Source organism: Peromyscus leucopus, chromosome 16_21 (genome assembly GCF_004664715.2).
Source record: "Peromyscus leucopus breed LL Stock chromosome 16_21, UCI_PerLeu_2.1, whole genome shotgun sequence".
Classification (NCBI taxonomy): Eukaryota; Metazoa; Chordata; class Mammalia; order Rodentia; family Cricetidae; genus Peromyscus; species Peromyscus leucopus.
Window position 1 is genome coordinate 34,967,989 of NC_051084.1, and position 27,110 is coordinate 34,995,098.

Below are 27,110 nucleotides of genomic sequence, written 5' to 3' on the forward strand. Positions count from 1 at the left end.
TGTTGAGTGAGGCTGGCTGACTTGAGTCTGTTTCCCAACCTGACACTTGCTGGGCCAGCAGTGGAGCATTGCCATGAACGAGGTTCTAGAACCATGCCGCTGTGCCTCTGGCCTTGCCTGTACCTTCTCACCTGGTTGGAGCCTGAGCTGACCTTGAGGACAGGGTGTGTTGCTCTTGGCCAGGGCATATTGCAGTCTTATCTAAGTATCTGGAAGCTTATCTGATCATCTGATGTGTGACCCATTTGCAGGAAGAACCTTATCAGAATCCTTTTCTCTGGAGTTGAGGTCTCACAGAGCTATACAGTTCAACTCAGTTCAAGTTCTGTAAGAAGGACTCCATAAGGAAGCAAGTTCATCATAACAGTGAAGGCCTCGGGGACCCAGCTGAGTGGAGAGACAGGCGCTGCCCTGTATCTGTTTCCCTGAGAAGTGTCTGGGGGAACGAGGGTAACACTGCCTCTCTCTCTGTTTCTAAGCAGTGTGGCTGTTACCATGGTGATGCATTCCCCAGGCAGCAGATGCCGTAAGCTGTGGAATGCAGTTGCTCAGGGAGCCTGAGCATTTTCCCTCTTACTCTTTTGGTAACCAGATTCAAATGGTGTTAGCACAGGTTACATAAAATGGTTAAAAGGAAGGGCACAAGGATGGTCCAGTTATAGAGGCTCTTCATGGCATAGCGGGTAGGTGCGTGTTCCAGGCAAGGTGGTGGCGTTGCATCCGTGACTTGCTATGCCCTCAGTGGAGGCAAGCCTGATAAATGATGACGACTTGTTTGGAGATGTTCTGGTGAACAACATAGCGTTGATTAGGCGTGTGCATCAGTAGGGTTTTGCTTTGACTGCGAGAAACCGAGACCTTGAATTACAACTGCTGAAGTCTGATAGAATCGTCTAACACAGTCACCCAGGAGCCTGGTGGGCTAGCTTTGACTCTCCCCTAGAAGACCTCCGAGACAGGCTCTCTCAGCCTCATGTTTTGCATCCTTGAGGTCTGGCCCTCTTTTCTTTCCTTCGTCATGGTCCAAGATGGCTGGTGAGGTGCTGGCCAATGCATCTAAATTTTGTGGAAGATGTAATGGCCTCTCATGAACAGACCTGATGCAGAGGGGATTGCAAAGTACAGTCTTTCATCCTGGCATCTGTGTGAGAGGGGGAGATGCATGTGGGGATTGGCTTGTCTTGTGTCCAGAATAGTGACTGTTTAACCAGTTGTAAGGGCCATTCTGGTTTTAGAAGTAACCTGAGAAAAAATGGTTTCATGCTGCAATGTAAATACTAGAACCTGGGCTTCTCTCCCCTGGTGTCTGCCACGTGCCTCTCCCCGCCATGGTTATACTTGGCCACGTAGATCTCAGAATTGCCCAGGTACCAGAGACCCCATGTGCTTCCTGATTTCATCTTCACAGAGGTCCTTAGATGGTTCCGATTCGTGCAGATGTGAGCTAGTTATCGGGGTTAGTATACAGCCAGGCTGGGGGTTCAGTCCTGGTTGGTCTCCGCTGTAGTCCTTGCCCTTCAAGAAAAAGAGCAGCTTGTGTAGAAAGAAGTAGGTAAGTGTTTCTACATGTAATGGGTTGCCGGACCGGGACGAGGGCTCAGCAAGCGTGAGGACCGAGTTTGATCCCTAGCTTCCACAAGCCCCATACGGTGGTGTTTAGTCCCAGCACTGGGGTGGCAGAGACAGGTGGATCCTGGGGCTTTCTGTCAGTTGTGATGTAGTATGTGAGTGAGCCCCAGGTCCTCGTGAGAGACCCTGTGTCAAAAAACAAGGTAGATGCTCCTGAGGAATGACACTTATTGAGCTCTACGCATACATGCGTGCACACTTGTGACATGCACACACACATGTGCACAAAATAGAGTAAGTTCCAGGTGTGTTCTGAAGAGTGAGTCTGGTGTGGGGAGTTCCTTGCAGGGTCATTAGCTGGTAGCCGCTGCCCAGTGTTACAGGTCACAATGCACTGCAGCTGCGGGGTTTACTCCGTGCTGGCCTCCCCTTGTTCTGACTGGTGCAGGACTTGGTTTGCCCCTAGAGAAACCAGGCAGATGTCCTGGGGCTCACTCCCTGTGCGTGACTCCTGGGCCTTGGGGTCAGTGATAACAGCCTCCGAGTCTGATGGCCTATAGCTGTCCAGGTCTCTGCTCTCCCATGTCCCCCCAAAAATAAATGCCCAGTGGGCCGAGAGAACAGCTCCGGTCCTGCTGGTGTGAGCCCTCAGTTCTGATCAGGAGGGTGGGTCACCGGGAGATCCTGCTGCTGTCCTGGCGGCTGCAGCTGACGACAGCGGCACTCACTGTGTTCTGTGACAGCACATGTTTTATAGGTGTCGGGTAATGCTGGCGGATCCCTTGAAGAAGATCTCCAGGGCACATGACTAGAAGCAAGCACCACGTAAATAAGGGCAAGGCGGCCCCTCCAGTCCCCGCGAGATGAAGGGGTGGTGGTTGTGGTGTTGGTGTATGATTAGATCATCTTAACTCTTCACAGTCGGTCCCCTGACATCAGAAGCTTCAGTTTAGGGGCACACACACACACAGGCTTGGAAGAGCAGTGGCTTGCTTAAGGCTGTTTGCACAGGAAGTGGCCGAGCTAGGTTGGGAGACAGGTCATGTTCTGTGCCACGTCTAATTAAACGTTACTCAGGGGATGTGATAGGCCTAAGGAGTCTTAGTCTGAAGCTTTAAATCCTTCAAGATGTCTCAAGAGTGCCTAGACCACACAGGGCTCTGTGAGCAGTCCTTGCCTCTCAGCCTTCTGTTTTATTTGTGTATGTGTGGGTGGAGGGTGGTAGGTGTACATGTGCCGTGGTGTGAGTGTGGAGGTCAGAGGTCAACTTGTGGGGGTTCTCGCCTTCTATCACACAGGTTCCGGGGATCTGACTCGGGTTGCCAAGCTTGGCAGCACGCATATCTTACCCATGGAGTCATCTTGTTGACTCATTTTGTTCTGGAGACAGGCTCTTGTTAAGTACCTGCTGGCTTCCATAATCCCCCTGCCTCAGCCTCCCAAATGCTGGGCTTTTAGGTGTAAACCACTACACCTGACTTCTGAGTGTTTTTTTTTTTTTTGATTTATTTATTTATTATGTATACAGTGTTCTGTCTGTGTGCCAAATCTCATTACAGATGGTTGTGAGCCACCATGTGGTTGCTGGGAATTGAACTCAGGTCCTCTGGAAGAGCAGGCAGTGCTCTTAACCGCTGAGCCATCTCTCCAGCCCCCTGAGTGTTTCTTAAAAACACACACACACACACATTTATTTACTTATTTGTACATGTGTAGACACACATGCCACAGTGTGCAAGTTGTAAGAAGAGTCAGTTCTTTCCACCATGTGGATCCTGGGGATCAAACTTAGGCCATCAAGCTTGGCAGTAAGCACCTTTACCTGCTGAGCCACCCCACCAGCCCTCTGGGAGTGTTTTGTCTCTGGCATCTGGGGCCTCTGTGAAACCCAAAGCTGGACTCCCGTCAGTCATTCTTAATACCATATAATTCTGCTGCTATCTAGTTTTATTTCAGGTTATTTCATTGAACCTGGTTCCCACATGGGCTAGGCAAGTGCTCTATTTGCCATTGAGCTATAGCAACCTTTTTTAGCCATTTTTGTTTTGTTTTGTTTGAGACAGGGTCTCATTATAGCCCTGGCTAGCCGGAGAACCACCTGCCATTGCATCCGAGTGCCTCGGTTTTGCATTTCTGAGACAAGGTTTTCTATGAATACCAGACTGGCTTTGTATTCACCGATGCCCCAGGCTAGCCCTAGTTTATAGTAAGTAGTTCTTCTTCCTCAGTCTTCCACGTGCTGGGATTACAGGTTTGTGTGATCATTGTTACTGAGAAAGGGTTTCACATGCCAGTCCTGGCTGGCCTGGAACTAACTCTGTGTGTTTGTGTGTGTGTGTGTGTCAAGCTGGCCTTGAACTCACAGAGGCCTTCGTTAGCCTCACAAGTGCTAGGATTAAGGCGGAAGCCAGGTATGGTTGACATACTTCTTCATCTCAGCACTAGGGAGGCTGAGGCAGGAGGATTTGAGTTTGTGGCCAGCCTGAGCTGCATATATAGAGACCTTATCTCAGCAGACTAAAGGGGTGAAGGAAAGACAACCGTCCCCCTTCTTCCTTCCCCCTGGGAGAACTTTTGCAGCCAGGGCTTTGACTCTGGTGTCAGGCCCTTGACTTGAAGTGTGGTTTAACTTGTGCATGCTGAGTGCTGTTGACGGCTGTAAGGACATGAATAAGGGCAGGTTGAACCAGGACCCGCTAGGAGCTCAGGCAAACATTCTAAGAACTTTCTTAGAGGGAGCTAACCAGCCACCTCAGAAGGAAGTTGGTTTTAAGGACAGGGTGTGTGTGTGGGGGGGGTGAGAAGAAAGGCCAAAACATTGCCTGCGACTGTCTTTTGGGAAACGACTGGCCAGAAAGTGGTTTGGGGTGATTTTTTTGAAAAAAGATTTAGTTTTGTTTTTGAGAGAGAGAGAGAGAGAGAGAGAGAGAGAGTGTGTGTGTGTGTGTGTGTGTGTGTGTGTGTGTGTGTGTACACATACATGAGTATGGGTGCCCACGGAGGCCAGAAGAGTGAGATCTTCCTGGAGCTGGAGTTACAGGTATTAATTCAGGTCCTCTGCAAGAGCAGAATGCAGTCTTAACCGCCGAGGCCTCTCTCCAGCCCTGGGTAATTACTACACTGGGTGTTGATAATTAAGTACTTTGGGGCTGGATGTCACTGCTTAAGAAGCGGCAGCCCAACCCTTCCCTTGGTGTGTCCCTGTTGTGTTAAGGAGGGCCCCTCCGCGTTTAGTTGCTCAGTGGTCTGGGGTCTAGAAATAGCTCCCTGTTGTAGGCAGGACAGGTCCCTCCCCTGTTTGTCTCAGATACTTTCCTGCTTCCTCCCTGGTGGGTCCTGGGAACCCAGATCCTCAGGCTTGCCGATCGATCGATCGATCGATCGATCCACCTTTACCCCCCTGAGCCAGCCCCCTCCCCCATCCTTTTCTCTCTGAGACAAGAGTCTCACAGCTCAGGTCGACCATTCTCTCTCCACCTCCCTGGGGTGGGGTTTGCAGACAGGCATGCCGCTGTGCCTCGATTTTCTTAACTTAGCTTTCCAGTGGGGTGGTCTGCCACCTGCGTCTCCCCCTCTTTTTCACTTCTGCATCCTTAGGTTTTGTGGTTAAAGCGCAGATGTGAGCCTGCTTGTCCCGTGGCCCTTCAGATCTCTGGCCACTGCTGGGGTGTCGCCCAAAGAATGGACCCCTCTCTTAGGGACAGGTCGTTGGAGAGGGTGCTGGCGGATCAAATAAGATGCTAGGTTGGTTACCTGGATGCATGTGTGTCAGGTACTTTCAGACCTCAGTCTCCTGGCCAAAACAAAGAGCGTCACGACTGAGCATGGTTTCTGTGTCAAGTTCCTAGAGGGCAAGACAACCACAGGGTCTGCCTGTGGCTTGAGCTTGTGATAGCAAGTGAGGTTCCCGGAAGCCTGGTGGATTTGGGGTCACTATAGCAAGTCTCTGGTGAAGATGGAGGAAATAGGCAATGCTAGCCGCCAGCTGTCTCTGCCTTCCCGGTGTGCTAGTCTTTGAGCTCGCCGACTTTGAGCTCGCCGACTTCTGGTTTCCCGTGTGCCTGCCACTGTGCAGTGTTTTAACCAGAGACCCATTTGGTGGTACCTTTCATTCCTCACCAGGGTAGTACCAGGCAGCGTGGTACAGGAAAAAAAAAATACATTGTTTTCCTGTAGCCCAGGCTGGCCTGGAACCGAGGGCAGACCCCAGGCACTGTGTATAGCTTAGCTTCTAGGAATCTTTGCCTTATGACCCTCACCACCTGTTTTCAACCTGGCTTGGCCTCTGGGTATTGAGTTTGGAAATAAGATGAGTTTGTAATGTGTGTGTGTGTGTGTTAGCAGGGGAGGCAGGAGTGTGGCAGCAGATCATGGTTCCTGTGATCATATCTGAAGAGGTGCAGGCTGTCAGGTGAGCTTGCTCCAACTGTTAGGGAACCTCCGTGGAGCTTGTGGACGCAGTAACGGAGCATGTCATTCATCCCTTAGTCTTAGGAAGAGCCTGCTCAGGGATCTGTGTGTGGGCCACATGTCTGTAGGATGCAGGCAGGGTGACTTAACTAGGTGTTCAAGGTGAAGCACTGTGACTGAGGCCTGTGGGATTTTCTTGTGACTTGAGCCAAGTGTCTTTTTTTTTTCTTTCTCGAGACAGGGTTTCTCTGTGTAGCTTTGGAGCCTGTCCTGGAACTCACTTTGTAGACCAGGCTGGCCTCGAACTCACAGAAATCCGCCTGGCTCTGCCTCCCGAGTGCTGGGATTAAAGGCATGCGCCACCACCGCCCGGCCGTGTCTCCTATTTTTATTAGAAGTTGCTCCTCATGCTATTCCATCTTCCTCTGTGTCTGATAAAATCTCTGGTTTTTTTTTTTTTTTTTTTTTTTTTAAGATAGCATCTGATTGTATAGCCCAGGCTGGCCCCAAACTCACCATCCCCTGTCTCAGCCTCCTGAGTGCTGGGATTGCTATAATCAGATTTTGAGGATTCAGAAACCTGATACTGTTTATAATAAATAGCTGAACAGGACAAAGGTGTCCTGTCAGCCTTATGCCTTGGGACAGGTTCTTTACCTGGCCAGCCATTTCTGTGATGCAGTTAGCGTTTCACGGGCTGGCGAGGGCCAAGTGACTGCTCAGCCGGGCTTGTTGGAAAGGGGCCCCTTCTCAACGCTGGTTCTCCTTTTAGCTCTGACCAGCCCTGTCCAAGACCCGAAGGTATGTGCTGGGGGCTCAGGCGTGCTGTGCAGAGACCTGAAGACGGCGGTGGATTGCGGGGCCTTGAAACACTGCCAGCAGATGGTGTGGAGCAAGCCCACAGCGGTGAGTGCCAGCCCCACGCCGCCCTCCCTCTGCAGCCTCCCAGTGTCTGTGGAACACTTGGTCCTGATCTCTCTCCTTGGGGATCCTGTGACAGACAGGACCTGCCCCTGGTTGTGTCCAGCTTACTTCAGAAACGGGGACTCAGAGTCCTGTCCCATAGGTACCCTGTCTTTTGGTGGTCCCACACTCCCTTGTGGGCCTTCCCCTTCAGTGTCAACCCCGCTCCCCAGGGGAGGGGCTGGTGGGTTGTGATTGCAGGTACACAGGCATACGCTGCCTTCGCCGTTCATCCCAGGAAGCTCAGACTCCATCGGCTCACCTTCCCTCATGCCCCAGCCGGGCGGGACATTGAGCCCTGGTGGGAGCTGTGCCATTTTGTTTCCAGCTGTAACTGGGCTGGGGAAGACCGCCTTCCTGTCAGTGATGATGAATGGAACGTGTTAATATGGAGCTCTGAGGAATGGACGGAGCTGGGCAGACTTCTTCCCATGCATCCTGATCTGTACCAGACCTCAGGGACCAAGCACAGAATGATGGGGCTGCTACTGGCTTGTGCTGGGTCACACCAGTGGGACGGACGGACGGACAGAAGGACGGATGGATGGGCTGAGTGTGACTTTGTGGAGTTTGGGTTCTGAACTTGCACTTTTAGCAAGAGAAGAAAACTTGATTAAACGTTACCCAATCACTTGGCGGGAAATCGTCTTGTGGCCAGGATTTCATCTGGCCTCTCATTTGCTTTCAGTCCTCTTTTGAGTATTGCTTCCTCTTAGCAAGTTTTGTGTGCATTGAGGGAGGACTGTGCAGTCTTCTGGATCGGTAGCTCGGTGGGGATTATTAGGACAGCTCCTTGGGGGTTCGTTGGGTGAAGTGTCCAGACATACAGAACTTTCTCTGTCATGTTCTTTTCCTCTTAGAAATCCCTTCCATGCGACATATGCAAAACTGTTGTGACTGAAGCTGGAGACCTGCTGAAAAACAATGCCACCCAGGTGAGCTACCGTGGAGGGAGGGTGGGTGTGGGCTGTGGCTGGGGGCTGGGTGTCTTCGGACACCTGTGGCTGTCAGCTCCAGAGAGGAGTGGTGGTGTTGGTCCGGAACTGGCAAACACTGACATGCCGGGCCTTCCAGGACACGCTAAACCTGACAGAGTGGGTTTGTTTTGGTCTTAAAGATTTTATTTTTAATTTTTAAGGGTTTTAATTATCTTTTAAAAACTTAAATTAGCCGGGCGGTGGTGGCGCACGCCTTTAATCCCAGCACTCGGGAGGCAGAGGCAGGCGGATCTCTGTGAGTTCGAGGCCAGCCTGGTCTACAGAGTGAGTTCCAGGAAAGGCGCAAAGCAACACAGAGAAACCCTGTCTCGAAAAACCAAAAAAAAAAAAAAAAAAAAAAATTAATGAATATCATGAGTGAAATTAAAAATAAATAAAAAGACTAAAAAAAATTTTTTTTTAAATTTATATTTCTTTTATGTGGATGGGTGTTTTTATGGGTGTTTTGCCTACATGTGTGTATTTGTACATCTGTGTGCCCAGTGCTCACAGGTCAAAAGAAGGCATAGAATCCCCTGAATTGGAGCTGTAGGTGCTTGTGAGCCACCGTGTGGGTGCTGAGAACCGAACCCAGGTCTTCTCAAGAGCAGCAATTGCTCCAGCCATCTTGCCTCCTCTTTTTTTTTTTTTTGGAGTCAGGGTGTCTCTATGCAGAGAACTCTCTACGTAGAGCAGGCTGCCCTCAAACTAAGAGATGCCTGTCTCTGCTTCCCGGGCGGGGCAGGGGGATTAAAGGCTACAGGACCGCCTGTTTTGTTAACTCGGAGTCTTGAGAGGTAGCCCAGGCTTGTCTTAGCTGTCTGAGTGCTGGAATGTAGGACTGTACCACCACACCCAGCCGTAACACCCCCACTTTTGTGTGTGTGTACATGTGATGTGTGGGTCTGCTCCTCTGTGTGTGGGCATGTGGAGGCTGAGGGTGACTCTGAGTGTCTGCCTCTGTCTCTTTTCATTTAATTCACTAAACACGGCCTTGTCATTTCAGCTAGCCTCTCTGGGCAGCTACCCCTTGGGATCTACCTGTTTGTTTCCATACACGTTCACGTTCCTTGCCTCCCCCGCCAGCACTGGGGTTTGAGATGTGCTTTGCCCACTCTGGCTTTTATGTGTCCGGGTGCTGAGGATCCAAACTCAGGCCTCGATGGTGGCCAGAGTCACCGATGAAGGACCTTTGCCCTGTGCTGTGTCCCCTTGTAGGAGAAGATCCTTCATTACCTGGAGAAGACCTGTGAGTGGATTCACGACTCCAGCCTGTCGAACTCATGCAAGGAGACGGTGGATTCTTACCTGCCTGTCATCCTGGACATGATCAAGGGGGAGATGGTACGTGATGGGGGCGGGGCCCAGAGCAAAGGGGCTGGAAAGGGAAGTGTCTTCCTGACTTTGGGTTTCTCCTGCGGCTCTTCCCAGGGCTCCTTGCACGAGGCAGTCATGGCCTGGTGGCTTGCCTGTCTGTGCTTTGCTGGGGCCGGAGTGCCTTGGACTCCTGCATCTTGTGGACAGCTAGAAATCAGTAACTCCGTCAGGCCTCTGTTCTAGAGCAAGCACATGGCTTCATCTCTGTGCATGAGGAGTTGAGGAATCATCCTGGGGATGTAGTGTGGGAAAGGCTGCTAAGATGCCCACTTGGCACAGCACGAGGGTACTGTGCCCACACTGGGTGCTAGGGGTCAGGCGTGAACCAGGAGCTCGTTTTGTGGAATTGGAAAGGCCTTCAGGAAGGACAGGTGCTGAAGAAGCCAGCCACTGGGGCTAAGAGTGACAAAGATGGAACCAAGGTTTTGTGGGGAAGGTGGGCAGGTGACACAGGGCCTTCTATGTCCCATGGCGACACTACGGTATTGCTCCAGTGTGGTGGGGACAGTGGAGATGGACAGATAGATGCACATTGTGTTTTGAAGAATGAATAGACTGGCCTTACTCATGGAGGGGGAATACAGGAGCCTGAAGGGCTGGGGACATCTTCTGAGTCTCTGGGGGAGTTGGTAGTGGAATCTTTTTTTTTTTTTTTTGCTAAAATGGCCACGCAAGGGAGCAGGTTGAATGGGATAGAACTGGGTGTAAACTGGAGATGTTCCTGAGGTGGTCATGAGTATGAGTCATAGTAAGAGATGAGAATTTGTGAGCCACATGGAAGATGTTTATTTGAAACCAGTGGATTATGTTAGCTTGCAGCTTGTGAGTGGACTGTGGCCGTGACTCAGTGGCTGACCTGACCCTTCCTCTCCACGGAGTGGCTCTCCTTCCTCTAAGGAAGAGCCGATAGTGAGCAGCAGTGACATTTCGGGGCTGGGAGACCTCTGCAGGTTAGGTCCTTTGTTGTAACTTTCCTGTTCAGTCCCAGGTACACTGCGTAGTGTAGTGTTCTTTTTGATGGACACGGGGGAGGAACCGACTGGAGGACAAAAGGGTTCTCTGGCCCCGTGGGGAGGCCCTTCAGCTGTCTCTTCTCCGTTCCAGAGCAACCCCGGGGAAGTATGCTCTGCACTCAACCTCTGCCAGTCTCTTCAGAAGCACCTGGCTGAGGAAAACTACCAGAAACAGCTGGAGTCCAACAAGATCCCGGAGGTGGACATGGCCAGCGTGGTTGCCCCATTCATGGCCAATATCCCTCTCCTGCTGTACCCTCAGGACCGCCCCCGCAGCCAGCCGCAACCCAAGGTGAGCTGGAGGCGGTGGGGTCAGGGTGAGCGCAGTGGGAACGCGTCACACGGCGCTGAACAGAACTTCTCCATCCTGTCCCTCGACTCTGTAGTTTTTAAAGAATGGGAAACTTTAAATATGCAAAGAGGCCCCACCCCTCTCACTTCAGGCCACGCCCCACCGCCAGCCCCATGTAGTACTGATAGCGGAATGAATGGCCCCCCCAGGAGCTCCTAGCCAGTCATCTCCAGTGCTGTGGCCCCGCGTGGGCTGTGACATCTCCCCGGAACTTGCTGCTCTTCTCCCTGTAGGTGAACGACGACGTCTGCCAGGACTGTGTGAAGATGGTGACGGACATCCAGACTGCTGTGAGGACCAACGCCACCTTTGTCCAGGGCTTCGTGGACCACGTCAAGGAGGAGTGTGACCGCCTGGGGCCCGGCATGTCTGACATGGTGAGCCTCGGGCCCCCCCCCACTTCGGATGTGTTCTGTCTGGGCTAACACAGGTGGGGGCAGGTAGTGACCACCCCGCTGGCTCTGAGGAAGTGGTGTTTCTCTTCGGAGTTTCTCTTTCCCTGACTGCTTTTAGCGGGGTGTACTATACATATATTTTGGTTAGTGAGTTGGTACTGGAAGAAAACTTGGGTAAGTTTTTTTCTCCCTTCCTGTCACCATATATTAGAAACACTAGAACTATTTTACTTTTTATTACTTTAAAAAGTAGCTGATTTGTGAGTGTGTGTGTGTGTGTGTGTGTGTGTGTGTGTGTGTGTGTGTACACACACGCCTGTATGCCACAGCACACATGGGGCTGTCAGAAGGACAACCTGTGCCAATTGGTTGTGGGTCCTCAGGGATAGAACTCAATTTATCAGTCTTTGTGACCTTGCCTTTACCCACAGTCTTGTCTGCCCTAGAACCTGTTTTTGTTTTGTTTGTTGTTTTAAGATTTATTTTTATTTTTCATGTGTACAGCGTTCTGCCTGCATGTATGCCTGCAGGCCAGAAGAGGGCACTAGATCGCATTACAGATGGTTGTGAGCCACCTTGTGGTTGCTGGGAATTGAACTCAGGACCTCTGGAAGAGCAGCCAGTGCTCTTAACCACTGAGCCACCTCTCCAGCTCCCTAGAACCTATTTTTAAAAGCATGACTGTGGTCTGTGAATGAGTCTCTCCTCCCCCCCCCAGAAGTGGACCACCTAATCAGCTTGTAGGATATTTGGTCATGTGGCCTCAGGACCCACTTAGCATCCTGAGAGCGTGTGAATGGTGGCTCTGTGGCCTGGGCATTTAGATTGTCCGACGCCGAGGACTCTAAGGTCCTTTGTTATAACATCTCCACAATTTTCTTTATAGGGGGTAGAATAATCTAATTGCTGTATTATCTTAGTAGATCTGAGGAGACATTTGGATCTGTTCTGGGATTTTTTTTTTTCCCAGTGAGAGCAGATCTCTCTGGTTGCTCAAGCTGACCTCGGTTGCTGGGATTATAGGCCGGTCTGTGTGTCCATGTGCAAGTCACCCGTCGGCACTGATGAGGCGCCGTTTGGGTTGTGACGAACTGAACCTTTCTCTCCGCAGTGCAAGAACTACGTGGACCAGTACTCTCAGGTGGCCGTCCAGATGATGATGCACATGGTAGGTGGCCAGGGGCTTCTGAAGGTTGCCGTCCACACTTGACACAGCTCCGTACTTTAGGATCCTCCTTTTTTCTCCACTCGTGGGCCAAAGTCAGCTCCCTACTCCTGACCCCAGCCCTCCCTCCTGCCAGCAAAGTCTTCCTTAGCTGATGCGATCCCGGACTGCCCTCACAGCTGTCCTGGTCGCTTGGGGCTTGCTAGTCTGTGCATGCGTGAGCTGGCCATCAGATTGCTAGTGTCTGGCTGAATGCTGGGATCTGTAGGGGTATCGTGCCCTGCCGCTAAACCAGGGTGGGAGAATTCCAAGGGCAGCCTGTGTTCTGGGTCAGGAGGGAAGGAAGGAACCCAGCCTTGCAGAGCTGGCTCTGTGTCCAGAGAAGTAGGATCAGCTATATATAGTTGCTGCTCACTTCCCCAGCTCCTGATGCCCTCTGTTGATGTCCAGGGGGTTGGGGTGGAGGTTCATTGTCTGTGAGAGATGGAAACATGGAGCATTGGAGACAGCTAGACTATTGGTCAGCACTGACTTTTCAGACCCCAGGGAGCAGGAGTTGGCTCGATACTAACTGGCAGAGCTGAGTAGGTGGGATGTACCTTGTCTCCGCTCTCACAGACGGCTGCGTCCTTGGTCACGCTTGAACGTAGGCCCTTTCCTGCTTTGTGTATGGTTACCACCCAGCTGCCGGACTGACCTGCTCCACAGGCAGTTCCTCTGGTGGTTTGTTTAGGATCGTTGATTGCCCATGCCCTGAATAGTAAAAACACCTAAGGCAGCTTATAAAGACCTCCATGGTAAAGATAAACCTTTGATGTGAAGTGGCCTGGTGAGATGCTGCTTCCTTCCTTCTGAGTGACTTGAGTCATTTTTATTATAGTGTGGGGAGAGTTTTTAAAGAATGTTCTGTGTATCAAATATCAAATCATTGGAGTTTTGAAGACTTATCAGTGAGAACATTTTATATGCCATCTTAGTTTAATTTGCCCTTTTCCCTAAAAAAACAAAACAAAACAAAAAACTTTTTTTTTTGGGGGGGGGGGAATAGTTTCATTTGCCTTTTCCCAAAAAATAATGGTCTCAGTTTGTAGCTCTTACTGGCCTGAGATCTGTTTGCCTTTACCTCCCAGATGCTGGGATTAAAGGCGTGCATCATGATTCCCAACTGGTGATTACCCTTGTATTCGGCTACATATTAATCCAAAACATAGACAGATCCTAATTTATATGACTATTCCTATGACCTTTGTGGGTAAAGTAGACTGTCTTTGGAATGATAGCTTCCTTTTAGCCACGTCTCTGCACCCCCCCTCCCCCCTCCCCCCTCCCCGCTTGTCACTTAGGATGACTGAAGCTGGAAATCCTAACCAAAGCCCACACATCCACCTTCCAGGCTAGTGCCTGGCCTGAGGTTGGGGACTTTGCTATCTGTGGCCCTCAGAAAGGCCAGGTGTGATTAGCTCCAGAGATGGAGGCCCTTTCCAGGGACAGTTTCCACCAGCTGCCTAGCATGGCCTGTCCCTTCAGGGCTGGACTAGCTTCCCAGGCCCCTGTCTGTCCTTCCCTTACCGTCAGGGTGTTGTCCCTTGAACTTTATGACGTCCTTATGCCTGGGTAACTGCCTGACTGTTGTTTTAATTTTTCTTAACTGTTGTATCCTCTCCTCTCTCCTATTTTCCCCTCCGATTTCCTGTTTTTTTGTTCACCAGCAGGATCAGGTATGTGATGAGATTTTGCTTGTGGTAGTGGCTGCTGCTTTTAGTGGTTGGCTCTCCTCTCTCTTTGTTGTTTTTGCTTCTTTTTTTTTTTTTTTGGGTCTGGCATGGTGAGCTCTGACAGGTATGACAAGGGTCCCTCCATACTAGGCACCCTTCCCCTGAGATTGAGCACTTTGGGGCCATGGAGGTTTACCTTCCCTCTTTGGGGGGGCCAGAAGGGGGGGGAAGCTAGCAGAGCCTATGCTCAGGTCAGCCCCAGCACACATGCCTGTCGCCAGGGTGACGATGGCGGTACCATAGCTTCCTTCAGTGAAGGCACAGGCCCTGGTAGAAACACCTTGTACCCTTCACAGTGGGTGGCACTGCATGACTTTGTGCTATTTTCCTGATCCCAGAAATGCTTCTGCATGAGCAAACTAGCTTCAGACAATGGCCTGACGTGCTGGATGGAGAGACTTGTACATGGTCTCTCCGCTGTGACGTCTGCCCTTCAGGGAGTGGGTCCTGGGGCCTCACCGGATGGCATGCTGTGGGAATCAACATGTAGTCTGAGCCATTGCCCTTTTGAGTCTGTGCTGAAGATTGCCTTCAGGCTCTAGGATTTGAGTTCTAGATTTGAATTTCACAGGAAAGGACCTAAAAATTGAAATGCCTGAATTTTCATTTATGCTGCCTCAGAGAGACGGGCCCCCTAAATCTTGGCACATACCCCCCCCAACCAAAACAAACAAACAAACAAACCTTTTGTACCTTTAGTCTCATTCTCACCCTTATCTCCTAATCTTAAAAACATGTTAAAGACAGGGAGTTCAGGACACATGACCTTAGTTCTTTTTGTTTTTTGTTTTTTTGAGACAGGATTTTTCTGTGCAGTTTTGGAGCCTGTCCTGGATCTCGCTCTATAGACCAGGCTGGTCTCAAACGCACAGAGGTCTGCCTGGCTCTGCCTCCCGAGTGCTGGGACTAAAGGCGTGCGCCATCAGCACCCGGCATGACCTTGGTTATTTCTCTAGCCCCGGTTGTACGGGTGGACCATGCTCATGGTCTGGCTCTCGGCATCCATGCTCCCATGCTGGGCGGAGAGCTGGGTGCTGGGTGCAGTTGGTTTACACAAGACACGGGGTCTGTGGATGGGGCTTGCTCTTGGCTTTTGCAGTGTGATGGATGGTCAGAATCTTCACACTTGGTTCTCTGTGGCTTGGTGTCTAGATGGTGAGAGGGGATCTGCGTGAAGCCCTTGTGGCTGAAAATGCCTCATCGGCTTGGGTCCTGGGCCCTCACATGTACTGTGTGGCTGTTGTGAACACAGACTATGGCTTTTAGGGGAAGCTGGCATTTCTTCCTCTTAATGCACCATTTTAAATGGTGCTGTCAGCGAAGGGGGGGCGTCCGTGTGGTTTTAGTTCTGACACATTGGGCTTTTCTGTGAGATCATGGGCCTGTGGTTTCTCTCTAGAGTAGAGAGCTTACCTCTGACAGTAAGCTGGCAGAATTATGTAGCCCGGCCATCCTTGGGGGCACACACAAAAAGTGCTAGAGGACTATGTTATGGTGGCCCTGACTGGAGCAGCAGAGGGTACAGGCCCCTTCCTCCAGATGGAATGGTGTCCATGCTCCTGTCTTTAAGCTGAGCCCTTTGGATTGAATCTGAAACCTCAGCCTGAGTGGGAGGAGTCAGCAGCTTTACGCCAGGGCCTTAGCACCCTGACCTTGGTGTCTCAGGAGGGGCTCGGAGGGTAGCAGGCACAGGCTGGCTGACAGCGACTCTGTTTTCTTCAGCAACCCAAGGAAATCTGTGCTCTGGTTGGCTTCTGTGATGAGGTCAAGAAAGTACCAATGAAGACCTTGGTCCCCGCCAGCGAGGCCCTCAAGAACATCTTCCCTGGCCTGGACCTCATGGACTCCTCCTATGAGGTACTTTCTGTCACTGCTGTGTGTGCTGAGGGGAGCCGACACCCTACTCACTCTTCCATGTCGTCACATCCTCACAGTCACATACTTTAGGGCCCTGTCTGGCTTCGGAATGTGTTTGAAGTTGAGACCTGGAGGATTTCTGAGTGCCCCAGGCCTTTGGGATACTCCTGTTCTTCAGCAGGCCTCGCCAACTGGTCGAGGGCCTGGCTGCCTCCAAGGTAGCCATTCCACATCTGCTTCCTGGGTCCTGTCTCCAGAGCCACAGTACGAACTGGAGGTTCCGAGACCACGTGCCCTGAGACTGGGCAGGAGCCTCTCTGGGCTTGTTGCCTGTCTGTGTATGCACATAGGCAGTCCTGAGTCCTTAGCACCCTCAGGGCACACTGCTCCGTGCCATAATGAGTCTGCATTGAGCTTGACTGTGGGTCAGGTCGTATTTTGGGATGCCTGGTGTTCATGGAACATGCGTTCTGCCTGCTCAGGACCTGCTGCCTTCACACCGAGGACACGCACACTCTTCTGATTCACGAACACCTATGTTCTCTGGTCCCCGGATGTCCCCTAGCACACACGCCTTTGTTTCTGGAACACCCATAGCCACCAGCTGTCTCCCGTTCCGTCCCCTCTGTTCTCAATGTGTGGCCACAGGAGAGAGGACAAGGCATCTGATAGAAGAATAGGGGATCGTCTGGGTACCACTTCCTCCTCCCCCGACTCCCTCCATTTCACGGAGAGAAGGCAGTTGTTTGAATTAAGGATTCTAGTCTTTGGAATACACTGCACTCTAAGGGCCTGTTGGACAGACAGCAGAGAGGAGACACGGCAGGTAGAGAGAGGCTCCCTGCCAGCACCACCTTCCCGGAGGTGGATTCTGAGCAGCGGCTTCAGGTGGTGATGAGGTTTCCCGAGCAGACACGGACGTCCCAGCAGGCAGGTATCAGATCTGTTCTGCACTGCCGTCTACCTCTACAGGATAGATAGCAAAGTGATGAAAACCGTCCAGGGGAACAGCTGTTCCAGGAAGGAACCGCTCTCTACTTCCCGGAGCATGGAAACTAGGGTGGTTTGGGGGTAGAGGGGGTCCTAGAAAGAAGGTTGAGGAAAGGGATGGCCTTCCACCCTGTAGTTAGGGGGTCGCACTGAAGAAGTCACCATCGCATTGCAGTGGGCGGGCAGGCAGTGGCCTGAGGTTCCTGTCCTGTCCTGTCTGCCATTCTGTGGCAGGAGCGTGCCTGGGGGGGTCAGGTCCCAGCCTGAAAACATTCTCCTTTCGCCCTTCACAGGCCCAGAACATCATCTTCTGCCAGGCTTGCCAGTTTGTGATGAATAAGTTGTCCGAACTAATTATGAACAAGAACACTGAGGTATGCCGCCTCCTTGCACGGGGACGCCCCCTCTCTGTATTCCAGAGTCAGAAGGTGCCCCTGGGGCATGGTCTCCTGACAGATGCACACCCCAGTACCCAGGAGGGAGGGCTCTGGCACCCCCCCCCCCGTTGGCCCGTCCCCTGGTGGGTCTAGGATCTCCTGCTCTCCCTGTCTAGCTCCATCTGATAAGATCCTTCCACCCGTCCCAGGCACTAATCATTAAAGCTGTGGGCACAGCGTGCACACTGCTCCCCCCTCCTGCTTCGACCAAGTGCACCGAGATGGTGGAAACGTTCGGCCCCTCCCTGCTGGACATCCTTTTCCATCAGGTGAGCCCAGGCTTGTGTGGCCTGGTCCACCTCTGCTCCGGCAGCCCCGATTCCGCGGAGATGCTTGAGCAGCCGGCCTTGCGCATCGTGCCCGCGGTACCGAAGCAGCCCGAACAGCCCAGGCAGCCTGCCTTGCGCGGTAAGTCCAACACGGCCAGAGGGGAGGGGCCGCAAGAGGGCCGTCCTCAGGTCGGGGAGGGGCCCGCCGGCACTGAGCCCCGGGTCCTCTGTGTAGCAGCGCACGTGCCTCAGAAGACGGGGGGCTTCTGTGAGGTGTGCAAGAAACTGGTCACCTATCTGGAACACAACCTGGAGAAGAACAGCACCAAGGAGGAGATCCTGGCCGCACTTGAGAAGGGCTGCAGTTTTCTGCCTGACCCCTACCAGAAGGAGGTATGGACCTGGCTGCTCGCTGCTCCATGTCTGTCCCCGGGGGAAGGGTGCAGGGGGTCCCCTGTGCTCCAGGCTGGGAGGCAGCCCGGGGAGCCATGGGAAAGGCTAGTGAGGTCAGCCCCCAGACAGACCCCGAGTTCTGGAATGTCTGGCTATGCGGCTACAACCGAAAGCCACACCCTGTGTCCTTGCCTTGGCAGTGTGACGACTTTGTGGCCGAATATGAGCCCGTGCTGGTGGAAATCCTTGTGCAAGTGATGGACCCTTCCTTTGTGTGCTCGGTGAGTCTCGCCAGGTGCCCGGGCCGTGTCACAGCATGGATGTGGTCTAGCGGGCTGGGGTGGGGTCGGGGAGCAGGGCAGCCAGGCTGCTGTCAGATTCTGGGAATCCTTCAATCTCCCGCTCTGAGGGGCTCCCTGGGCTGGGCAGCTCACCTTCCCCTTCTCTTGTCCTCTCTGATACAGAAAATCGGGGCTTGCCCTTCTGCCGCTAAGCTGCTGCTGGGAACTGAGAAGTGTGTCTGGGGCCCCAGCTACTGGTGCCAGAACATGGAGACTGCAGCCCGGTGCAATGTGAGTGTCCTAGACGGCCTTCTGCAGCACGCCTGGGGATGGCCCCGTGGAAATAGGAGAGCCTCGGCCCTAACTGTGCTCTTTGTCAAGGGATGAGACGCGGGGCCATGCTGGACATGGTGTGCGTGGGTCCTGGGGATCAAACTCCGCGTGTTAGGCTTGCATGGCGTGTGCTTACCCACTGAGCCATCTCTGTCCCCTAGCACCGTTTCTCACACGATCACTAGGGATTGTCCCAAACCTGTCGGACCCGGGGCCTATGCACAAGTCCTCATGGGACCTAGAGCACGAGCCTTGACTCAAGGGTACCCCAAAGGTGTTTTTTTTTAGCAGCCCGCAGGGCGGGGGTGAGGGGAACTGGCTTTCCCCAGTCAGGCATTGAACCTGGCCTCTGATAAATAATCCTTCAACTTTGGTTCCTCGTCAGGGGAGATTAATCAGCCTGGGCCACTGCTATCACACCCCATGGATGGCATGTGGGCCGGAGGCTGCCCCTCATGAGCCCATGCTGGTTGGCCTGAAGTTTTGGTTTTTTTTTTTTTTGGTCAAGCAACAGGACCTAGGGACCCACTGACAGTGGGTGAATGCTCTCGAGTCCTGCCTCCGGGGTGCTCCCACAGGATCTCAAGGGGCTATGCCTCTCTGGTTCCGGGCCCGTATTTTAAGAGCTCTCAAAGCTCCGAGGGCCACAGGTCCTGTTTGGATGGTGTCTTGGGTTCTCAGCATCTGTGACTTGAACAAAATAAGGTCACATTCTGGGGTGATGCTGACGTGCACGTGACCATGCATGTTTGTGGTGTGCGGCCTAACCTGTCTCCTTTTCTCCTCCCAGGCGGTCGACCATTGCAAACGCCACGTGTGGAACTAGTTTTCCAGCTTGCCGAAGTTGCAGCCTACTTGTGGGTCTAGGATAATGAACACAGATCTTCTTGACTTCCTTCTAAGTAGGACCCCTCCCCTCCCTTCCCCTCCCCCACATCTTGTAGCATCGCCGTCGTGTAAGAGGTGCTGATAGCCCCTGTCGGTGTCCCCTTTCTGCTGGAAGGATGAGGACATTCAGGGCGTCGGCCCTCCAGCTGCCCGCCCTTTCACCCCACCTGCTGGAGGGGGTGGCGAGCCAGAGGGCAGGGACGTCTTCTGAGCCCTGACTTGGTGTACGGGGGGGTGGGGGGCTTCTGTGGCCGCCTCCTCCTTTGAAGAGGGAGCGGCTCACCTTCCTGTGGTACCAAGGAGTTTTCTATGGATTGATTCGAAGCACAGAATAATCAGGTCTTTAGGATGATGGGATTGCCATGGTCACAGTACAGAGATTTCAGAAGCACCTGCCCGTGGCTTGCTTGGGATGCTGCCCTCTAGGCCAGCCTTGCGCTCTGCTTTCCTGTGTCCCCATGTCTGCCTTCTTTGGGGTTCTGTGGGCTAGGGTGGGGAGGGGAAACTTCTGAATGTAACTTGCCCATGCCACGTGGGCCTGGCCTTTGGTGGTTGTGAGGCCCACGAACAGTGTTGCCTGCCTGGCTGTCAGGGCCCTGCGCGCCCCTTTTCCTGCCTTGTAACTCTTGTTGACCTGCCCTTTCCCCTTACGGATGAAGCATCTGCCTGGCAGCGGGTGACGCACTGGGGTCTCTGTGTAGAGTAGGTGTCTGGAACCCTGGCTGGTCTGTTGAGATGAAGCTTTTCTTGTGCCTCCAGGAGACAGCCAGCAGGATGGGCATGTGCAGCTAAATGGACCTAGATTTTAATTTGTTTTGCACTAAAGTTTCTGTGACTTAATAAAGTTCTGTTAACCAGATCTGGGCTTGTGTTTCTTCGACAACCTCAGGCAGAGGCATGCATGTGGGTTCTGCGTCCACTGCCCCTTCGTGTTCCTAGAGGCCCCTCCTGGCCCAGAGGCTCCTCCCATCACCCCCCCAGAACCTCAGAGGTCACCAGAGTCAGGATAGTGCTGGTTCCATGGGAGTTGCTTTTCTTTTTAAACAGAGCATTCCAGAAACTTTCATTGAGTATCATCAGTTAAACAAAACCTGGAGGAGATCTTGAGGGAATAACTTAATTTAGAAAAGGAATACACACGAACACTCTACATTCGAAACCCAAGGGAACATCAGTCATGTCTCTCAACTAACACGTCAAGAAGACGGGGAGATGGGACGGACGCTTGGTTGCCGACATCAACCTTGTGTGTGTGTGTGTGTAGGGGCAGGGAGCCGCCGGGGTATCCAGCAGGCTTAAGTTCAATGGGACTTGAACTGAGGCAGGGGTGTGCCAGAAGAGTCGTCAGTCCTGTGCTGGGCCTCTGCTCCGTTGTGGTGGCAGGGGGAGGGGCCGAGCTGGTCCTCAGTCTCTGGGGGCTCCCCCCAGTGACCCTCCTTACCTTGTCCTTAGACACTTAGCATTTTTTAAGTTAAGTTTTCTTAAAAAAATAACCAATTTTATGAAGGTAGAGATCAGACGCTGAACCAGTATCTGGTAGGAGGCCGATCTGAACAGCCGCGTGGGCTGCCAGGGCTAGCCCGAGGCCGCTCCCAAAGGCAGGCCTGGGCAGAGAGTTGGCCATGCTCCTGCCCTGGAGGGTCCTGGGGTGGGCTGCTCAGCAGCGAGGCTTGACATCACAGCTCTGTGATTTCCAGGGGGCTCTCCATGATCACATCTCGAAGCTTGTGCAGAGGCGTGGACTTGGCGGACTCTGTGCGGGCGTTGCGCTCAAAGGCCATGGCCTCCGAGGCCGTCAGGGTCTCCAGGGAGCGGTCCAGCCCCTTCTGGTCATCCTCCGGCAAGCTGTTGAGGTCAGTGGCCAGCAGGGTGCCCGTGCTGCCGTGAACCATGTGGATGCCGTCCGGCCCCTTGAGCTCCATGGGTGGCTTGTGGCGGAAACGGAGGCTGCCCTGGCCTGGGCTGTGGTCCCCGGGCTCCTCATCCAGCTCAGTGTGGATCAGCTGCAAAAGGTGGTATACCCTTAGAGCTCAGGAACTACAGAGGGCTGGGCCTGGGGTTTGAGTAGACGACCCCAGAACCACACTGGCTGTGACCGTTGCGTCCCTATCTCATCTAATGGATCTACCCAGCAGGCCTGCCAGCCTCCTCGGATGGAGGGCAGAGGCTGGATATTAAAAGGGTCACCACGTGATAGTAAGAATGGCCAGGTAGAACCTCCCTGGGAGGAGCACATGGGCTCCGCTGGAGGCTTTCTGTCCCCATACATATACTCAGGTAAAAATCGGCTTTAGGGGAAGACAGTGGAACTCTCCATTTCTGGCTGCTGGAATAGCCAATGTAGGCCTGCTAGGCTTTCCTGACTCATTTCTTAAAGTGAAGGCCCCTTAGAAGGTGGCTTGGGGTCCTTGGACGGACAGACCCGCCCCCCAGAGTCCAGACAGCACAACCTCCTTTCTGAATTCCCGGAGCCTCCTGTAGCCTTTGGGCTTGGCCGCTAGCTGAGAGAGGGAGGAAGAGGAGAGGAGCTAGAGGAACTCCCCAGTGACGGGGTGGCCGAGAGTGTGAGAGAAGCAGCATCCCCAGGACTGGGGCACGGCACACTGGCACACAGGTCCCCCGCTCCCGAGGCTACCTCACTACCTCGGAGATGGAGGAATGGCAGGAGGAGGCTTTTTGCACCATCCGCTGTGCAAAGAGTTTTTTGAGCCGCAGGTAATCCTCCAGGACCACCTTCAGCAACGAGCCCTGAGGGAAGGAGAGGGTTAACTCTCCACGTAGGCTGGCGCCTGCCCTACCCCTTGGCACACACTCCCCCGGCAGTGAGGGGCGCACAGGTATCCCGTCCTAGAGCAGAGGATGGGAGGAGAGCCTGACCACCGGCCAGCCGGATGGCCTCTAAGACACCACAGGGCTCATTAGTCCTACTTCCCCCAATTCCCTTCAGTCCTGATAAACCTAGTTTTCCATCTCCCTGCATCCTTGAGTTCAAGTTCAGACAGGGTCTGGGTGCAGAGCCCCGCCGGGGAGGGAGCGCTCACCTTAATAGGCCCCTCTCGAATGATCTGGCCCAGCTTGGCAATGTTGTCGTATTCCTGGATGGCTGCACGCAGGTATCGGTCGTCATCAGGCTTGACTGCTGCTGGCTCACGCCCAAAAGTTCCCTGGGGAAGAGGGAACATTGGCTGGAGCAGAGAGGGTGACGTCGTCGTGCATGCAGACCGCAGGAGGGACCACCCTCCAAGGGCTCCAGCCTGTCCACAGGCTTCTCCCCTGGCTCACGTGGGTGCGGGTGGGGCTGTTCCACAGATCTGCAATCTCACTCAGGTTCTCGGGCAGATCATCCTCGTGCTCAGCCTGTGCAGCCAGCTCCAGGTTCCGGCAGAAAGGGTCCAGCCACACAGGGTTGGCTCTGCGGTTGGGGAGTGGGATAGGGTGGGCAAAATGCCTTCACAGCCTTGCCTCGAAGACCTGCCTATTCCCTATAATGCCTTCGGCAGGTCTACAGAGGAATCCTGCCCTCACCCGCTCACTCCCTTATGCCCCCTTTGTAACCAGGACCCGGACCGCACACTTCTGAGAGTGCAGAGAGGCGACTGGCCCACTAGGGGGTGCCCACGCTCCATGTTTCAGCCAGTGGCTGCTCTAGATACTTCTCACTAGTTTGAGTACTGCAGGAATCTCCAAAGGGGATCTGCAGACTTGAGGAGCCCACACACCCGTCAAAGGAGTATTTGTTGGTATTAGGCATGTCCATGATGTCAATGAAGCCACGGTTCCCTGCAGGGAGAGGATTTGAGTGAGGAGGAAAAGGGTACAACCAGTAGGAGCTCCCGGCTGCCTGACCCTGGCCCCCAACAGCCTTTACTCACCCGCAGAACCAGCCACAATGGCCTTGAGCTTCCTCTTGTGTCTGGAGAGAGAGAGAGAGAGGAGGAGGAAGAGGAAGGGATGGAGAAAGAAGGAGAGGAGGGGCAAAGGGGAGGAGGGAAGAGGGGGAGAGTCAGTCCCATAAGGGAAGCTGTCTTGCCATCTCTGGTCTTTGGCCCTGCCTGCCTTGGTGCCTGCTGACCAGGAGACCTTGGCCATTCTGGTTCAGGCCAGGGGTAGGGTCACTCACACGGTCCTGTAGTACCAGTTCATGAGCACGAAGAGCATGGCAGCCAAGAAGAGAAGGATGGCTAGGACAATGATGGCCATCTGTGGAGACAGCAGGCCAGCCATTAGCAGGTGGGTCCAGGGGCACAACCCAGACCATAGAGACTGGCACAGCCAGGGTACCTGCAGGGCAGACATGTCCTCGGGCAGTCGGACAGAGATGGCAGGCTGCACGTCCAGGACATTGTAGTTCCGGAAGAGGTTCCGCAGCTGTTCCTTGTTCTCATCGATCATCTGGATGACCCTGCACAAGGGCCGTGGGTCTCTGCTCCACCTCAGCCACCCACCGCCTCCAGAAGCCACCCTCCAGCCTGGGGGGTGGTGGGGTGGGGCAGCGTGCTCTGCTCCTGCCAGGAGCCCCAGTGTTCACATTCTGCCCTGAAGCTTTGCAAGAGAAAAGCCACCTAGCTGGGAGAACCTAGCATCTTACAGGGTCCCCCAGGCTTGTGTCCAAGGTCCTGGTGGGCCCCAAACAAATCGACACTTTTTATAGACAAGGAGTGTGCGGTGGTTGGAATAGGAATGGCATCAATAAGCTCATCAAGGGGTTGGGGATTTAGCTCAGTGGTAGAGCGCTTGCCTAGCAAGCGCAAGGCCCTGGGTTCGGTCCTCGGCTCCGGAAAAAATAAAATAAAATAAAAATAAGCTCATCAAATTGAATGCTTGGTCATTAGGAAGCAGTACTATTAGGGGGTGTGGCCTTCTTGGAGTAGGTGTGGCCTTGTTCGAGGAAATATGTCACTGAGTAGGGGTGGGCATTGAGGTTTTAGATGCTCAAGCCGAGGCCCAGTGTCTCTCTTCCGCTACCTGTGGATTTGGATGTAGAACTCGCAGCTACCTCTCCAGCACCATGTCTGCCTGTGTGCCGCCAGGCTTCCCACTCTGACAATAATGGGCTAAAGCTCTGACCTGTAAGCCAGCCCCACTTAAATGTTTTCCTTTATAAGGGCTGCCGTGGTCATGGTGTCTCTGCCCAGCCATAGAAACCCTAAGACAGTGAGATGAGCATAGCTCCTGGTACCTCGTATTCTCCCCCGGCTCTGACCACGCACTGGGGCCGATAGTAAAGTTTGTGTCTCCTTTCGGGGTTCCTATCCCTCAAAACAGGCAGTCAGGCCAGACACGGACCCCCACACCTACCTGTCCACGTCGAGGATGCGGTTTGTGTCCCGGTTCACCACGTGAATGAGCAGCTCTGTCTGCGCAAAGTTCACCCGCCCCTTCTTGTCCACATGGAACTAGGGGAGAAGGGGGTTTGTGGGGTAGAGCTTGCACAGGGATGGGATGGGGTGGGATGGGGTGGGCAGGCATCTGGCAGGAGCACCATCCAGTGTATCTGATGAGATCTGTCACTCCCAAATCTCCCTGATCTGTCCACTAGCTTCCACACGGGGCTCTTTCATTATCAGCCTTATTTATGGATAAGGAAATGGAGGGCCACAGACCTGGGGCCTTCCCTCAAAGCCATGTAGCTTTAAGTGACTAAGGAGGTGCCTCATCTGCCCCTTCTCTCCCCACTGGCCCCGTCCTCGGGCCCCAGGGCACCTGCACATCATCGGTGTTGACAATGGCGCCTGTGATATTGGAGAGCAGGCGAATGAACTCCTCCTCAAAGCCTCGCACACGGTCGGGGATCTCATTGATGACTATCTTAACACGCTGGTCATCCCTCAGGATGTAAATGCCGATGATGGCGGTATCATTGTGGCCGGCCAGGTCTCGGGCCACGATGTCTACCACAAAATAGCCAGGACTGTAGGCCATGAAGAGGTCAAAGGTGCGGAGGATGCCATCTACACTCCCTGTGAACGAGTCCAGGGGTGGCATAGCTCAGGCGCCACACACTAAGGCTGAATCCTGCCCGCCCCCCCCCCATCCCCACAACCTTGGAAGAGGTCATATTTCTTCACTCCCCTCCCACCCTGAGTACTGGGGTTACGGGCGTATGCCACCATGCCTGGCTGAAATCCCCGTATTTTTAATGGTTGCTCCAAGGTTTTATTTAAACGCTGTATTTTAAATGAAATGACTGCAGGATATCCTCTCCAAAGATGGCAGGGTGCGATTACCATTTCCGAGATCCATGTTTTTACCCATGCACTAGAGCAGCGGTTCTCAGCCTTCCTAACGCTGTGACCCTTTAATACAGTTCCTCATGCTGTGGTGACCCCCAACCATGAAATTATTTCATTTGCTACTTCATAACTGTAGTTTTGCTACTGTTATGAATCATAATTAAATATCTGATATGCAGATGGTCTTAGGCGACCCCTATGAAAGGGTTGTTTGACCCCCAAAGGGGTTTTGACCCTCAGGTTGAGAAACACTGCCCTAGGCACCTAGGTACTTCAGAATTTCACAAATACAGAGAGACACATGGAGACTGTGTCTTTAGCACAGCCCAGATGACTCTAAGACAGACAGACATGGATTCAAACCCTGCCCCTGTCTATCTGGTGGCAAGCACTCCAGCTCCTCTGCGACCTGGTTTATTAAAGTAAGAGCATCTAGGGCTGGGATCAAAGCTCAATGGTGCTGCTTGTCCATCACAGCCAAGGCCTGGGTTCAAAGAAGGGGCTAGAGTCTGGCTATATTAACTCGAGCAGGTGGGATCTGAACTAGACCTTGAAGGACAAGGGAGGCATATCAGGCAAGATGGAGGTTGGAATGGCATTAACGAAGTGTAAAGGCAGAGGGGTCGGTAGCCTAGGGGTGGATGGAATAGACTGGCCAAGGCCATTTGGCTTGTCTGAATATAGAGCCGTATGAATGGTAGGGGGCTATGAGGCCAGAAGCAGGGACTAGAAGGAAGACCTGGGAACCTTGGATATCAGGCCCAGTCTTCCTGGCAGTCAAGACTGACACACAGATGCGGAGCCTGTGTGGGGTGGAGAGTAATGGGCACCTTGGAGGCCCTGCTCCAGAGTGTCTTGCCCAGGCTCAAGCAGCGTGTGCATTCAGAGCGAGGTTGCTAGCTCCCCAGTGCCTTGCCCAATGCCTGACATATAAGAGAAGGGGTGCAAAATGCAAAGATGGGGGGCATTGTGGACTGGGGAGGGGGTGGACAACAGAGGGAGGAATGGATGGTAGGTGAATGAGTGGAAAAGAAGATGAGAAACACCAAAGAGGACTTGGATGTAGCTCAGTTGATAGAGCGTTTGCCCGGTGTGCACGAAGCTCTAGGTTTCGGCCTAGCACTCTACAAATTGAGTGTGGTGGCATATGAGTGTGACCCCAGTACTTGGGAGGCGGAGGCAGGAGGATCAGGCACTCGGGGTCTCACTATATGGCCTTGGCTGTCCTGGAACTCAACAGGTAGACCAGATTGGCTTCAAGCTCACAAAGCTCTGTCTGCCTCTGCCTCCTGAGTGCTAGGATTAAAGACGTGCGCCACTGTGTGTGGCGGCTCAAAACTGTTCTTGCCTCGACAGAGATCTTGAAGCCAGCTGGGCTACACAAGACCCCGCTGTTTAAAAAATAAATAAATAAAACAAGGCCGGCGAGATGG

General features: G+C 53.2%; 2 protein-coding genes across 6 annotated transcripts in view; one reads left to right on the top strand and one right to left on the bottom strand.

Annotated features, from left to right (window-relative positions):
* LOC114704736 (prosaposin) overlaps window positions 1–20,303 on the top strand; it is a 29,977-nt gene extending 9,674 nt beyond the window's left edge. The window contains exons 2-15 of one of the 5 annotated variants that reach the window (XM_028886153.2): window positions 6,752–6,885; window positions 7,803–7,877; window positions 9,138–9,263; window positions 10,401–10,601; window positions 10,895–11,038; window positions 12,168–12,224; window positions 13,931–13,939; window positions 15,719–15,853; window positions 17,137–17,217; window positions 17,430–17,688; window positions 17,788–17,942; window positions 18,143–18,223; window positions 18,407–18,514; window positions 19,347–20,303. In XM_028886153.2, coding sequence (XP_028741986.1) covers window positions 6,752–6,885; window positions 7,803–7,877; window positions 9,138–9,263; window positions 10,401–10,601; window positions 10,895–11,038; window positions 12,168–12,224; window positions 13,931–13,939; window positions 15,719–15,853; window positions 17,137–17,217; window positions 17,430–17,688; window positions 17,788–17,942; window positions 18,143–18,223; window positions 18,407–18,514; window positions 19,347–19,382 — 1,601 coding nt within the window. In that variant the 3' untranslated portion in view covers window positions 19,383–20,303. Of the gene's footprint in view, window positions 1–6,751; window positions 6,886–7,802; window positions 7,878–9,137; window positions 9,264–10,400; window positions 10,602–10,894; window positions 11,039–12,167; window positions 12,225–13,930; window positions 13,940–15,718; window positions 15,854–17,136; window positions 17,218–17,429; window positions 17,689–17,784; window positions 17,943–18,142; window positions 18,224–18,406; window positions 18,515–19,346 lie in introns of all 5 variants that reach the window. The other 4 variants (XM_028886151.2, XM_028886152.2, XM_028886155.2 and 1 more) reach the window with 4 other exon arrangements.
* Window positions 20,304–20,454: 151 nt separating this feature from the next.
* The window catches only part of Cdh23 (cadherin related 23), a 382,909-nt gene continuing 376,253 nt past the window's right edge, over window positions 20,455–27,110 (bottom strand). The window contains exons 60-69 of the mRNA XM_037199816.1: window positions 25,148–25,404; window positions 24,743–24,840; window positions 23,726–23,846; window positions 23,565–23,644; window positions 23,317–23,357; window positions 23,164–23,224; window positions 22,727–22,856; window positions 22,486–22,608; window positions 22,088–22,192; window positions 20,455–21,447 (exon numbers count right to left, since the gene is read on the bottom strand). Of these exons, the coding sequence (XP_037055711.1) occupies window positions 21,121–21,447; window positions 22,088–22,192; window positions 22,486–22,608; window positions 22,727–22,856; window positions 23,164–23,224; window positions 23,317–23,357; window positions 23,565–23,644; window positions 23,726–23,846; window positions 24,743–24,840; window positions 25,148–25,404 (1,343 nt within the window). The 3' untranslated portion in view covers window positions 20,455–21,120. The remainder of the gene's footprint in view (window positions 21,448–22,087; window positions 22,193–22,485; window positions 22,609–22,726; window positions 22,857–23,163; window positions 23,225–23,316; window positions 23,358–23,564; window positions 23,645–23,725; window positions 23,847–24,742; window positions 24,841–25,147; window positions 25,405–27,110) is intronic.